Consider the following 14,363-nt stretch of genomic DNA (forward strand, 5'->3'; position numbering starts at 1 on the left):
CTGTTAGCGGCTGCTAGCTGCTTGCTGCGGTAAGAAGTGGCGGACGGCAGAAGGTTAACACAAAATGAGTCGGCATGCAAAAGAAGAAGAAAAATAGATCTAACCTAGACGGTTAGATCTCGATCTGACGATCGAGGTGTGCTCACTGCTAAAGTAAACTAACAAACGTCCGCTATATAACTAATATTGTTTCAGTAAATAAAAAAAGTCGATCTATAGACCGTTGCTCGGATATCTGACGACAGAGGGGGGTGGCTGGGCTTACAGCGGTCGCACGAGGGCGAGGGCGACGACGAGGGGCTCGGGCATCGTCGGTGGAGGCACTCCGGCGGTCGGCGACGAAGACATAGAAGCCGGGAGGGTGCGGCGAAGCAAAGGGAAGACGGGGAGTGGTGGCGATGGAGGTCGGAGACGACCGGACGACGTGGGACGAGCTCCACGAAGCTCCTGTGCTCCACGAACTCCGGCGAGAGTGGCGAGGTTGATGGAGACGACTCCAGTGGCTCCTGGACGTCGAAAGGATGTCAAGTAGATGTGCGAGAACTCAAGGAAATGATTGACGAAGTTGGGTGTTCGGAGATGGCTTACCGGCGAAGAAAACGTCTGGTGAAGGCTTTGGCTCCGGCGATCAAAACAGCGCGTGCGTGCGCTATAGGTGGACTTGGGTGGAAATTTTTGAGCGGGTCGGATGAGAGGGGATGGGTATTTATAGAGCCATGGCGTGGAGAAGGGGTTCAACTTGGGGTCGTGATCCCGAAAGAATCGGGATACGACGTGCTCTAGAACACTTCCGTGTCGTGAGGAGGAAGAAGAACGGACGGGCCCTGCATGGCGGCGACAGAGGCGAACGAGGGAGAGAGCAGGCGACCGGGCTGAAGCGGTTTCGGGTGAGGGTAGGCTGCTGGTAGAGGTGGATCGCGGCTCGGGAGCCGGTTGGTCATGGCGGCTAGCGCCGGCCTGCGTTGTTTTTTTAACAGAGTTTTCTTATTTTCTTTTTTTTACAAAAGCACTAAAACACAGAAAAATACTAATGAAATTAATTCTAAAAATACCAGAAAAATCACATAAATCTTTGGCAATATATAGAGCCATGTGAACTTTTCTTTGGCATAAAATGCAAGTTAAAAAATATTTTTTCTATTCTAGTAAAACTAGCATTGAAATAATTTGCAAATAAAGCCAAATAAAGAAATCTTGATTTCAACTTCGATTTTCAATATTTCATTTCTGTTTTTGAAGAAGTCCTTTTATCTTTTTTTAGATATTGGAAATGAATTTTTGAAACCAATATTGATCCAAATTCCAACTTTGAATTTATAGAACTTTCTTAGGGTACTTCCAACTCTCTCTTTAGTAAATTGAAGAAGTCATATTATCTTTCCTCGAAAGAATCCTTGAGTTGCTTAAAATACCTTGGATATATTTCCAAATGAAAATCAAATAGAGGAAAAATACATAATCGTGGATGTATAAGAATGACTATTTATAAACATCGAAATTGAAAATTGGCATGTTAAAGGAAACTTCTCGTCGGGAGGGAGAAATCGAAAGCGCCGACATCACCAATGATCTTTTCATCGTGGGAGGACCAATCTTTATGAAAATATTCACCAGCACCGTCTCATCGCAAACCCTAGTTCATCTATTGTATTCAATGTTTGTCTCAAAACCTTAGACTGGTACCTGTGAGTTGCTACTAGTGTTGATTACATCTTATAGTTGATGCTAGTTGGTTTATTTGTTGGAAGATTATATGTTCAGATTTATCTCCTCTGATCATAAACATGAATATGATTTATGAGTTGTTCCGTTTGTTCTTGAGAACATGAGAGAAGTCTTGTTATAAATGATCATGTGATGTTGATATTCATTCAATTTTTTGATGATGTGTTATGTTGTTTTTTCTTTAATGGTGTCGTGTGAAGCGTCGACTACACGACACATTACTATGCTTGAGCCTAGGGTAAAGCATCACGGGATTAGTAAGTAGATGATAGGTTGTTAGATTGACAGAAGCTTAAATCCTACATTGATGCCCCTAATTTGTGTCCACTCTAAGATTTACCCCTAACCTTTTCATGTGTTCATATTTTCCTCTAAAAAGCATTTTAGGTCACTAGAATGCCCTTCCAACTGGTTAAAGTTGTTTGACCCAAACTTTGAAAAATCATAACAATAACTCAGAAGAATGCAAATAAGTATCAAAATGTTCATAAAAATACCACATATACACGCATGTCATTTACGCTCATCACCTACACATGCATTTATTTGCATTCACCCTAAATAGTATTTTAATGTTATAAACCCTAAAAAGCTTTAAAGAGTGCTTCTATCATGAACGTAAATGACACGTGCATATAGGTTATGTTTTTTATGAACATTTTGATATCTTGTTTTGCATTCTCCGAGTTCATATGGATTTTTTATGAATTTTCAAAGTTTTGGTCAGACAACTTTGACCAGATGGAAGGGCATACTTGCGACCTAAAATGCTTTTTAGGGGGAAATTTGAGCACCTCAAAAAGTTAGGGGATAAATATGAGTAGTGGGTTTAAGTTAGGGCCACAAATATGAATGTCCCTTCCGTAAGGGACTGAGTTGAATCCATATGTTTCATGTTATAATTAGATTTATCTTAATTCTTATTTCGTAGTCGCGGATCCTTACGGGAGGGGGTAATCATAAGTAGGTTGGTAGTTCAAGTAAGAACAACACCTTAGCACCGGTCCACCACATAACAACTTATCAAAGTAATGAACCTGGATCAACTAATCACGATGGAAGTACCTAGGCGCAATTCTCATGTGTCCTCGAGAACGATTTGCTCATTACACGAAGTACTTTTGGCTTATCCTTTGCAACAAAAAAGATTGGGTCACCTTGCTGCACCTTATTACTATTATTACTTATTACTTGCTATGAATTATCTTACTATCAAACTATCTGTTACTGCTACTCAACAGCACTTACAGAGAATGCCTTCCTGAAAACCGCTTATCAATTTCTTCAATTCCTTGTTGGGTTCGACATTCTTATTTATCGAAATGACTACGATTTATCCTCTATACTTGTGGATCATCAGTGCGCAGTCCGTGGCCGTTTGAATGCGGCAGGAGGCGTGTTCAGCCAAGCATGCAGTAGGTGGCTCTCTCTCGGCTGGCGTGCCGCTTCAATGCCGGCATTGAGAGGTCACGTCCGTTCTGCGTTAGCGTCAATGCGGAGCAGCCTCTCTCGAGCGGCATGAATGCGGGCAGCTGGTGCCTTACCATAAGCGCGCGCAAGCGAGGGAGGTTTTTTTGGTGGGCCAGGACAGTCAGACGCGGGCGGGGCAGTGGTACGAACGCCCGCAAAGCCCCCCTCCCCCCCAAGTTTGTCTCCGGTTTTGCCGGGAAAAATGCATCTGGACAGCAAGCGAATGATACATGCCCGCGTTGGATAGCACAACATGTCCGGGCCACGCAATCCGGACGGGTGCAGGTGGTTTGATGGTTAGCGTTGGAGATGCCCTAAAGCCCAGGACTAAGGAGATGTTGCAGCCCACATATAGTTAATTGTCATGGTAGATTCCTAACACTTTTTTTAAGTTTGCAAAATTATAATTTTGCATAATGTTGACATGAAAATTTTATGATTTTTTCAACTTTTCACATGGCAAATTTATATATTCATGGTTTGGTTGTGCTCCCTTACAAGGGCGGAGCTACATGCAGGCAAAATTGTGCCTTGGCCCGCCCTATCCAAGAGAAAAACACTGAAGAGTGGACTGAAAGTTGGGCTCTGAGAGCAATTATTTTGTGATTTCTTTTGGCCTTGTTCCCTTTGGCCCGCCCAAGAAATTTTGGGTAGCTCCGCTAGGGGAGAGCGCCGGTGGAATATCCTAGCGGACGCTCATTGCGGCAGATTGTCGAGCGAACGCACAGAGCCGAGCGACCTAGCGATCCAGATGGACCGGCCCAACTACGCGCGCTACAGTATCCGGTTTTGGGTACTTTCTGGAAGGTTCCTGACCGGTTTTGGGAACCTTCCAGAAGGTTCTTGAACCGGTTTTTCACTGTTTTTTTATTTTTCTGTTTCGTTTTTTCTTTCTCTTTTTTTCTTCTTTCTTTGTTTTTCTGTTTCTTTATTTCATTTTTTCAATTCTTTTTCTTCTCTTTCTATTTCCTTTTTGTCCTTTAGATTTTCAAATTCATTTCTGTTTCCTTTTTTTCTCTTCTTTTTCGTTTTTTCTGTTAGTTTTCTTTCTTTGCTTTATTATTTAATTTTATTTTTCTTTTCTCTTTTTTTCAAAATATTCAAATTTTGTTTGCCTTTCCGTAAAATGTTCAATTTTTTAAAAATTGTTATAAAAATTCGAAAATTGTTTTCGTTACACAAAAAAGTGCAAAATTTTCGAAATTAATATAATGTACCGGACTTCAACTTTTTTGTTCAGGTTTTCAAAAAATGTTTGCGCTTCCAAATATATTTGGGATTTTTCAAATTTGTTCTCAATATTGAAAAAATGTTCGTGCTTTAAGAAATTGTTCGCGCTTCCAAATTTATTCTATGCTTCAAAATTTGTTCTCAAGATTCAAAAAAAAGTTCATGCTTTAAAAAAATCCACGCTTCCAAATTTGTTCTCTGTTTCAAATTTTGTTCTCAAGATTAAAAAAATGTTCGTGCTTTAAAAAATTTTCATGTTCAAATTTTGTTCTCAAGTTTCCGCGCTTACAAATTTGTTTTCCATTTCAAAATTTGTTCTCAAGATTTTAAAAATGTTCGTGCTTTAAAAAATGTTCATGTTCAAATTTTGTTCTCGATTTCAAAATTTTGTTCCCTAAATTCAAAAAATATTCAGGATTTTAAAAAGTGTTCAATTTATCAAAAAATACTTCATGCCTTTTAGTTTTTCTTCTAAAATTTTGAAAGTGTTCGCTTTTTAAGAAACACCTTTTCAAAATAATTTTCACGTTAGGAATTTGAGAAAAATTTCGGGTCTCCATTACATTTAGCTCCGCAAGCCATCACAAACCAAAAAAAGCTTGTCTATCGCGATGGTTATGCTTGTGCGTACAAAGAGGGAGGTACCTGGTTCAATCCCTCTCTCTAGCAGAGGTTTTTGGGATTTTTTCACTGCTTTGCGCCAATGGCCCGGCCCAGCTTGAGACACGCCTGTGCGTCCGCTCGACAATTCGCCGCAGCGAGCGGCGCATAGGAGCTCTCAGCGCCGGTTTCTCGTCCCGGCGCTCGAAGAAGATGGGACTGGGCCGGCCCAGCAAAAATTCAGTGGATAGACCTCATTTTCACGAAAAAACACCCTAAAAGTAGTTCTCCTAGAGGCACGAACTCACGCCCTCCAACAGCAAGCGACTACTGATAACCAACTGGACTACGACACACCACTGACCAAATCCAGGGCGAAACATAATCTACATTTGTAGCCGCGAAATTTAATACACATGTAAACATTTACTGTAGCGCTTTGATTTTAAATTATTTGAAAACATTTGAGAAAAAGTTCATGAATTACAGAAAAGTTCATTGGTTCTTAAAAAAAATCATATTTCAGAAAAAGTTCATCGAATTCGAAAAGAAGTTGGTCGGTTTTGAAAAGAGTTCATAGATTTTGAAAAAAAGTTTCATCTATTTTGAAAAAGAGTTCATCGACTTTGAAAAAAGTTCATCAATTTTGAAAAAGAGTTCATCGATTTGGAAAAAAGTTCATAGGTTTTGAAAAAATAGTTCGTCGACTTTAAAAAGAGTTCATCGGTTTTGAAAAAAAGTTCATTGATTTTGAAAAGGAGTTCATCGATTTGGAAAAAAGTTCATCGGTTTTCAAAAAAGAGTTCAATGACTTTGAAAAAAGTTCATCGATTTTGAAAAAGAGTTCATCGATTTGGAAAAAAAATCATCGTTTTGAAAAAAGAGTTCATCGGTTTTGGAAAAAAGTTCATTGATTTGGAAAAAAGTTCATCGGTTTTGAAAAAATAGTTCATCAACTTTGAAAAAAGTTCATCGATTATGAAAAGTGTTCGTTGATTTTGAAAAAAAAAGTTCGTCGAATTTGAAAAAAGAGTTCATCGATTTTGATAAAAAGTTCATTGAATTTGAACAGGTTCACCAAATTTGAATAAAAAATTGCACATTTACGAAAAAAGAAAAAGGAATAAGAAAAGAAAAATGAAAAAAGAGCAGGAAAAAGGAGAAGAGGAAAATATCACGACCTGGACAAACAATAAAAGAAGGAAAAGAGGTTTGCAGACACCAAGTCGTTCGTTGCCTAGTTGTAACTGCGTTGTTGTCAATATTGAGACATCTCAGGTTCGAACCACCGCACGCAATCTTTTTTGATTGATTGCAGTTTTAACAGAAAAAAGAAGAAATGGGCCGGCCCAGTCTGGCGCGGGTGGTATGCGCCCGTTTGCATGCAGCGAAGAAACGGGCGCAATGGGCGCCGTTTAGGATTTGCCCTCCGCTAGTGCTCCCTTAGATCCCGATGATGCATTTTATACACACGTCGGCCTTACTGTTCCTTCCCCGGATCAAAGTCCTGAACACCGAAGTGTCCGTGTTTCTTCTTCTCCAAGTCAAGAATTCCCCCGTTTGGAAACTTCCCAGCATCGGTTTCCTCCAAGCCATGATCTCCTGGAGATCCATGGGTGAACTGCGTCGCAACAAAGTCATGTGTAGTAACAGCGTCGTCCTACACGGTAAAGATGGAATGCGGCGGCCGCCGCCGCGTCGCCCCGGCGAAGCGTTTTCCATACGTTTTCACGGTTTGTGTTGTGAGATATTCGTCAAAGCACCTCACTCTATTTCGAAAATATATTTGTTGTCTATAAATTGGTTAAAGTTACACTACGTTGACTTTTGACTAAAAATATACGTCTTGATTTAGGGACTGGAGGTACATGCATAACGACTTGGAATGACACGTTCGTAGCAGGAACTTTTCTACTTTCATCATGTACCTTCCAGTGAACTTATCTATTATGCTCCCTAGTACCAACAGTTGTATCGATCGAGTTTTCTCTCCTGGCGGCTGGAACCTAGCCGCCGCCTGGAGAGGCAACTTTCAGCACTGTCCTCTGGCGGCTCTCCTTCGCTGGCAACCTTTGTCATCGGTGGTAGGAGGGTCGCTGGATCCACACGCGTGGATCGTTTTTACTCCCTTGTAGTCTAGGTTTTTAGGTTGTTCATCATTTTGGCTTCAGCGCAACAATGATGGAGCTGATTAAAGATTCTTTAGATCCATCCCTGACGAGGCCATCGGTCCTATGATTGGGGATGGATTTGGAAACTAGTTGTTCAAGTAAGGATGACGTGGTAGCGGCGACATCCTCATGGTGGACATGTGTCCTCGGGCTCCACCGTTGCGATGGCGTTTGCTCCAGCGGAGGCGCGGAGCTTGGGAGATAGTCCAGGAGCGGATGCAGAGTGTGGTCTGCATCGACGACATCTGAAAGACGAAACGTGTCGTTGGAATTTGTCACGGCTGATGTCCTAGTGTGAGGACTTAATTGTGAGGCCAACGCATCTTTGTAGTAGCTTAAGAGGGGTTGAGCGAAATCGAGAGACGCAACACAGGACAAGGATTTAGACAGCTTCGGGCCCCAGGAAACATCATCCGGTAATAGACCTACATGTTGTTTGTGGCTAGATCTCATTATGCTCACGAAAGAGTCACTGTATAAGCCGGCTCCCCCTTTGTGTCTAGCGCTAGAGATTGTTTCTTATTGCTTGTCCCTCTTGGGGAGGCCTGCCCCTCCTTATATATGTTGAAGGGGCGGGTTACATGACTAGTCCTAGTAGGATTAGGATTACTCTATTACAAGGGGAGTCCTAGTCTTGCTTCCTTTGTAGGAGAATATTCCTTATGCCTCTCCTCATAAACCGGCCTACCATTAACATGAGCCGGCCCTCTGGGCCTTGGGCCTTGTCATCCTTCTGACCCGCCAGGTCGGGGCGGGTCGCCAGTAAATCGCCAAGTGTCAGCCGGGTCTCAAGTAAACCACCCAGTCCGGCCGGGTCATACCACGAGATATATCCCCGACAGAACGTGTGTTGAGTTCATTGTTCATGGATGGCAGATATGATTTCCTCCTTCAGCGTCTTAGTCATGGTGGGGTGCCAGATCTGGAGTTCGATGGTGTGTCTGGGATGTTGCCTCGGTCTGATTCGTTCAATGGCAATGGCTTCACTTTTGGTGAGCCACCTTCGAGGTCCGCAAAGCTGCATATCAGCGATGGAACCGCGTCGAGCTCGGGTGAGGAGGTGATCCATCATTTTTCTTCGATGGCTGCTGTGGTGGTGCAGAAGGTAGGTGATGAGCGTTGGTGTCAAACTCGGAGATGTTCTGCTATCTTTTCAGTTTTGTCATGTCAGTCTTTACGTGACTTGTACTCTATTCTTTATGATATGAATGAGACACGTATTATCATGCAAAAAAATTTATTATGCTCCCTTCGTTTCTTTATGTAAGATATATTATTTTCAGCACAATGACCAAGCCACATAATTATAGACATGTTATGACGAAATTATTTTGGACAAATTTGTTGGTTAGTGGCAAGTAAATCAGTTAGTCCAGAAAAGTAAGAGATACATGCAATCCATAAAGAGATGTTTTCCTTCTGTTGCTATAAGGAGAGATACAGACAATCAAAAGAGAGATATTTTCTTTTTTCTGAATAGCTAACAAGAGAATTATAAGAAATTTGAAGAAATGCATTTTACATTCTGAAATTTTATTAAAAAAACAGATGCACCTTATATAAAGGAACGGAGAGAGTATTAGCACAAAGTGTGAACTTAGTGAAACACATAGCCAAGTTGGCAAATAGTCCCTCCTTACCAAAATATAGAGCATATAATATTATTTTCAAGTCAAACCGTGTAAATTTTGACCAAACTTATATAAAAGGGTATCAACATCTCGAATACCAAGTCAATACCATCATGACTTATATTTTCATATGGTACACATTTGATATTGTAGATACATATGATTTTCTCATTTTAACTTGCTCAAAGTTAGTGAAATATGATTTTTCGCTGAATCCAATGGGCACTATATTATGCCAAGGAGGGAGTATTTAATTTGCCCCAACAAAATCAAGAGAACCAAGACATTATCTACAAAATTTAGGGCTCCATATTTGGCGAGTCTTTTTTTTAGAGCTATTTGGCGAGTCATGGGTCTAGGAGCTATTCGAATAGCATATCGGGCTTGGAACGTGTTGGCTTGTTGGGGCAAGAACAAATATTTGTTTGTTTTGGGGCATCAAAGCCCACTAGTGCTGATTCCCAAGAAAGAAAGAAAACACGAAGCCCACTAGTGCTTGGAACGTCCTCATCTCTGACTTCCCCTAAAAAAAAATCTCTGACTTCCACAGTCCCACTCTCAAAATCCTCGGGCAGGTCGGCTCCGCCTCTGCCATTTCTTCAGCAACCTTCCGCCGCCGCCGGGACCCTTCCATTCCCACTACCACTAGCCCCCCCCCGTCGACGGAAGTGGCTTCGTACCCAGGTCCCCCGGTGTCGGCCCCTTCCCCATTCATTGTCTACGGCTCCGTGACCACTCACCAGTCTGGTCTCGCTCTCGCCGGAGAGGCACATCGATCTGCTTCTGTGCGCTGCGCGGCGCTGCACTGCTCAGACTGGTGAAGAAGGCGAGTATTTATTATCGTCTCTGACATACAGAGTTACCTCTTCTCTTTTCTTCCCCTCAAGCTCAAGGATATGGTTGGATAGACTGTGTGTGTTCTTTTTTCTAGAGGAAAATGTGTGTTCTTACTGAGGATAGAACTCCTCCTGGATCTTTCTTGCTCTTGTGCAGTGAAGAGGCTGGGCCTGGGGTGGAGATGGGAGAGGCCATCCGCGGCATCCTCCTACGCGGCAGTGTGGCTTCAGAAGCTCGTGCTCTCTGTCTCCGCGCAGGCCAAGGTTGTGGCCGGATCTGATGCGCCGGCGACGCGGCCGGAGTTGGGGAGTGGCATAGCTCCTACGACGGACGGCGTCCCTGTCACAGCTCCCGCTCGTCCTCATCTGCGGCATCGCCGTCTGAACGGGAGGGGAGGAATCACGGCTGTTGGTCCACTTCTCTATTCCTTCCTTCCACAAGCACAAGACGGCGCTTCAGTTGGATTGGATCCCTTTGCTTCGCGGGCCTAAAAACTCGTCATTAACCACTGGAGTACGGCATTCGCCAGCGGCCGAGTGATGGCAGCAACCTTCTCCTTTGCCCGTGTGGTTGCTCTCTTCTTCCTGGTCGCTGCCCATCCCCATGGATGCTGCGGCTGCGGTTATCTGCCTGATCTGTTCTGCTACCCACCTCCACCACCTGCCCCCACCACCAATGTCCCCGCCACCAACGTCCCTGCATCCAATATCCCCGCCCCCAACTCCAACTCCAGCTCCGACGAGGGCTGGCTCGATGCCCGGGCCACCTGGTACGGCGCTCCCAATGGCGCCGGCCCCTACGACAACGGTACGACTACCATCATGTCTCTGAGGATTTCAATTCCAATTGCATTGCTGAATGCTGCTGATTGCGGCTCTTGTTTTCACGGATGGGATGCAGGTGGTGCTTGCGGGTTCAAGAACGTCAACTGGCCGCCTTTCTCGTCGATGACGTCGTGCGGCAACCAGCCCATCTTCAAGGACGGCAAGGGGTGCGGCTCATGCTACCAGGTTAGCATAACTGATGTCTGTCGCCGGAGTACTTACTTTTCACAGTAACATGCCGACGTTGTCGTTTAGTAGCAGTACGATTTCTTTCCCCGGACAGACAGCCTGTGATGTAACCCAATTTGATTCCATGGATCTTGGATTGTTGCGTGCAATGCAGATCAGGTGCGTGGCCCATCGTGCCTGCTCCGGCGTCCCGGAGACGGTGATCATCACGGACATGAACTACTACCCGGTCTCCCGCTACCACTTCGACCTCAGCGGCACCGCCTTCGGCGGCATGGCCAAGTACGGCCGCCACGACGAGCTCCGCCACGCCGGCATCATCGACATGCAGTTCAAGAGGTAGCTAGCTCCACCATCTTATCCTACTTAATCCCATCATCGTTAACTTTAACCGAGAACGACAAACATGGCATCCGTCTTTCCTTGTCCACCACTGGCTACTTTCCTTGCTGCAAAAGCAAATTCTGTGCTTTGCCTGCACTTTCGTCTCGCTAATTGTCAACAGCAAGAAGCATTTTGCGCATCCTAACTTTACGGGATTAAAGATCCATAATCTACTGCTTTTGTTTGTTTTCTTGGTTGCAGGGTGCCCTGCCAGTACCCGGGGCTAACGGTGACGTTCCGGGTGCAGCACGGGTCCAACCCCAACTACCTGGCGATCCTGGTGGAGTACGAGGACGGCGCCGGCGACGTGTCGCAGGTGGACATAATGGAGTCGCGGCTGCCGGACAGGGCGCCGACGGGGTACTGGACGCCGATGAGGGAGTCGTGGGGCTCCATCTGGCGCCTGGACAGGCTCCGCCCGCTGCAGGGGCCCTTCTCGCTGCGCGTCACCGACGAGTCCGGCAGGTCGCTCGTCGCCGACCAGGTCATCCCGGCCTACTGGCAGCCCAATGCCGCCTACAGATCCCTGGTCCAGTTCGATGAGACGTTGCCCATGTCGCTTGTCACATCCGCTGCCACGAGCCGTCCTCGTCTTGTTCTACCTATGATGTATTCGGCGGCGCTTACGTATGTGTGGCCTTGTGTGCGTTGGATACTGGCCGTGTGATCATCTGCACTGCACTGCAGGAAGAAGAAACAAAAGATTGAACCTGGAGTATGGTTGTCTCTGTTGTAGTAGTATGTGAGTAGGAAAGAAAGCTTGTGTTTAGATGCCTGCATCAGCCTCGTTCGATGCAACGATCAGTTGTCATTGCACGCAACTATGTTAATGCAAGCAAAGTTGTGTGGAAGGATGAGACAAAGCTACAGCATATCGTTTCTTTCTTCCAAGGAAGAAAGAAAGCGATCTCGCGACTGCCGGTAGGAGTGCTTCCATCCGCCGCCGTCCTCTGGCCGCTCCCCTCTGTCAACGACCTTGGTCGTCGGTGATGAGGGGGGTCACCGAGGTCATGTGGCGATCGTTTTAGCCTTTAGTAGCTTAGGTTTTGGCTTGTTCATCATCTTGACTTCGCCGGCGGCGATGGCACAAGCAAGGATGACGCGGCGGCAGCAGCATCCTTTCATGGACCTATGTCCTCGGACTCCACCTTTGCGACATCGTATTCTCCAACGTTTGCACGAAGATTGAGAGGTAGTCCAGGAGCGATGCAGATTGTGGTCTGCATAGGCGGCATCTGAAAGATGGTGGATCGTGTGATGGGTTCGTGGTTCGTGGATGGTAGGTGTCGTTTCCTCCTTTGACGTCTTAATCATGCGGGGGTAGCAGATCTGGAGTTCGATAGCCTGTGCGGGATGTTACCTCGGTCTGATTCGTTCAATAGTAAAGCTTTCGCCTTTGGCGAGCCAACTTGGAGGTCCGCAAAGCTGCATCTTGGAGGTCTGCAAAGCTGGATATCAACGATGGAGTTGCGTCGAGTTCGGGTGTGGAGATGATCCGTCTTTTTTTTTTCTTTGATGATTGTTGTGATGATGCCGAAGGGAGTGACAGACGTTGATGTTAAGCTCAGGGGATTCTTCGATCTTGATTATAATTTTCTTTTTTGGATGGCGTTCCTTTGTGTAAAGCCTAGCGTATTGCTATCTTTTTAGTTTTGTCAGATCGAGTGTGTAAGTGACTTGTACTATGATCATATAAATGAGCCACATATTACCGTTAAGAAAATATGAGACAAATCTAATTTCCCAAAGGAAATTAGAAAAGATTGACTCTCTGTACAACCCCTTAAAAATATCAACAGAGAATCTCTACGTACCCATCATAATAAAGGATAAAATGGTATTTAAGAAAAATATGTTCGCCCATACGCGACCTAGGCGTACATGGCATACCCGAGCATATTTTGGCGCCCTCAGCTTTTTGCTATCTTTTTTTTAATCATCAAAAAATGTGGCGAATGTAAATTAGTAAAGTTTCAAGCAGGGCTTCTTTGTGTCTCTTTAACCGGGTTTTGTTATGTTTTATTCTGATTTTTTTGTTTTCATTTTCTCTTTTTCTTTGTCATTTATTTATTTTTTGTTTTTCCAAATGTGTGAAATTTTAAACTTTAAATTCTTAAACTTTTTCTCAAATTTATCAATCTTTTTCAATTTCTTGAAATGTTTTTGCAAATATTTTTAGTGAAATTATATTGAAATTCCGCGAAAGATTTAGAATCCATGAACATTTTATTAAATTGATGAATTCTTTTCAAATCCGCGAACGCTTGGCTGGCCTAACAGGCGCCCTGCGGGGCGATGTCGCCGCCTAGTTGGGCCAAGGCCTAACCGTTTTTTACCTGTCTATTCTTTTTTCTTCTCTTTTTTTGGTAATTCATTTTATTCCTTTTGAAACTTGTTCAATTTTTTAATATTGTTTGGATACTATTTTTCTTATTTTTTTAATATTTTTTAAATTTTACTATAAAATCCAGAATTTTAGAATTTTTCTGGAATTTAAAATATATTCCTGTTTTCAAATTTTTTGTTCACAAATTTAGGAAATATCTGTGTTTCAGAAATAGTTGATAATTTCTTTTAAAAAGTATGTGGTTTGCAATATGTGTTCAAAATTTTCGTCAATTGTTCGGCATTTGTTAATAAATTTGGAAAAGGTGTTCCAAGTTTGAAATTCCAAAATTGCTAACAAATTTCAACAAATGGCCAGGACATAAGAAAATGTTCATATTAATTGATAATGACGGAAATTGCAAAGGACAAAAACATTTGAATGTGGAAAAACTACATGCTCATGGATGCACCCATCTCCGTCTGGCCTAGTCTCTGAACTAGTATTTTTTTGGACTATGGACAAATGACTCCAACTTCTTGCAGTCGCCTGGCACAGATATATGAGACATCCATGTCAGGTTTGGACGATTACCGACACCACTTGCACGTTGCGACACGTCCGGCCATTTATTAACCTATTTCATCGAGAGAACTCAAGAAAATGCAAAACTTGTCAAAAATAAAAACAACTTGGCATGATGCCTTGAATTGGTCATAGAACCTGGCAGGAAAAATTGGGATCGTTTGACGGATGAAGAAAATGATGTGCTTTCAAACAGACCCTTCTGGCCTACCTGAACACTCTCCGTTCAACATGATATATTTTTTGACATTCTTGAAATGACCCCAACTTTTACAAGAAAATGGGCATGCCCATGTTAGGCATCCATGTCAGGTTTGAACAATTTCCGACATGTTCGACCATTTATCGGTCTTTTTTGACCAAGAGAACTCCAGAAAATGCAATTTTTTGA

At 43.6% G+C, this 14,363-nt stretch overlaps 1 protein-coding gene across 1 annotated transcript; it reads left to right on the forward strand.

Annotated features, from left to right (window-relative positions):
• Positions 1 to 9,330: 9,330 nt before the first annotated feature.
• LOC125508011 (expansin-B3) lies at positions 9,331 to 11,912 on the forward strand. The gene is made up of 5 exons (XM_087525588.1): positions 9,331 to 9,653; positions 9,821 to 10,471; positions 10,565 to 10,674; positions 10,832 to 11,016; positions 11,263 to 11,912. The coding sequence occupies exons 2-5, from the start codon at positions 10,204 to 10,206 to the stop codon at positions 11,726 to 11,728; spliced, it is 1,029 nt and encodes a 342-aa protein (XP_087381714.1). The 5' UTR covers positions 9,331 to 9,653; positions 9,821 to 10,203; the 3' UTR covers positions 11,729 to 11,912.
• The last annotated feature ends 2,451 nt before the right edge of the window (positions 11,913 to 14,363 follow it).

The sequence above is a fragment of the Triticum urartu genome, chromosome 5A (genome assembly GCF_056163025.1).
Source record: "Triticum urartu cultivar PI428250 chromosome 5A, HENAU_Tu73, whole genome shotgun sequence".
Classification (NCBI taxonomy): Eukaryota; Viridiplantae; Streptophyta; class Magnoliopsida; order Poales; family Poaceae; genus Triticum; species Triticum urartu.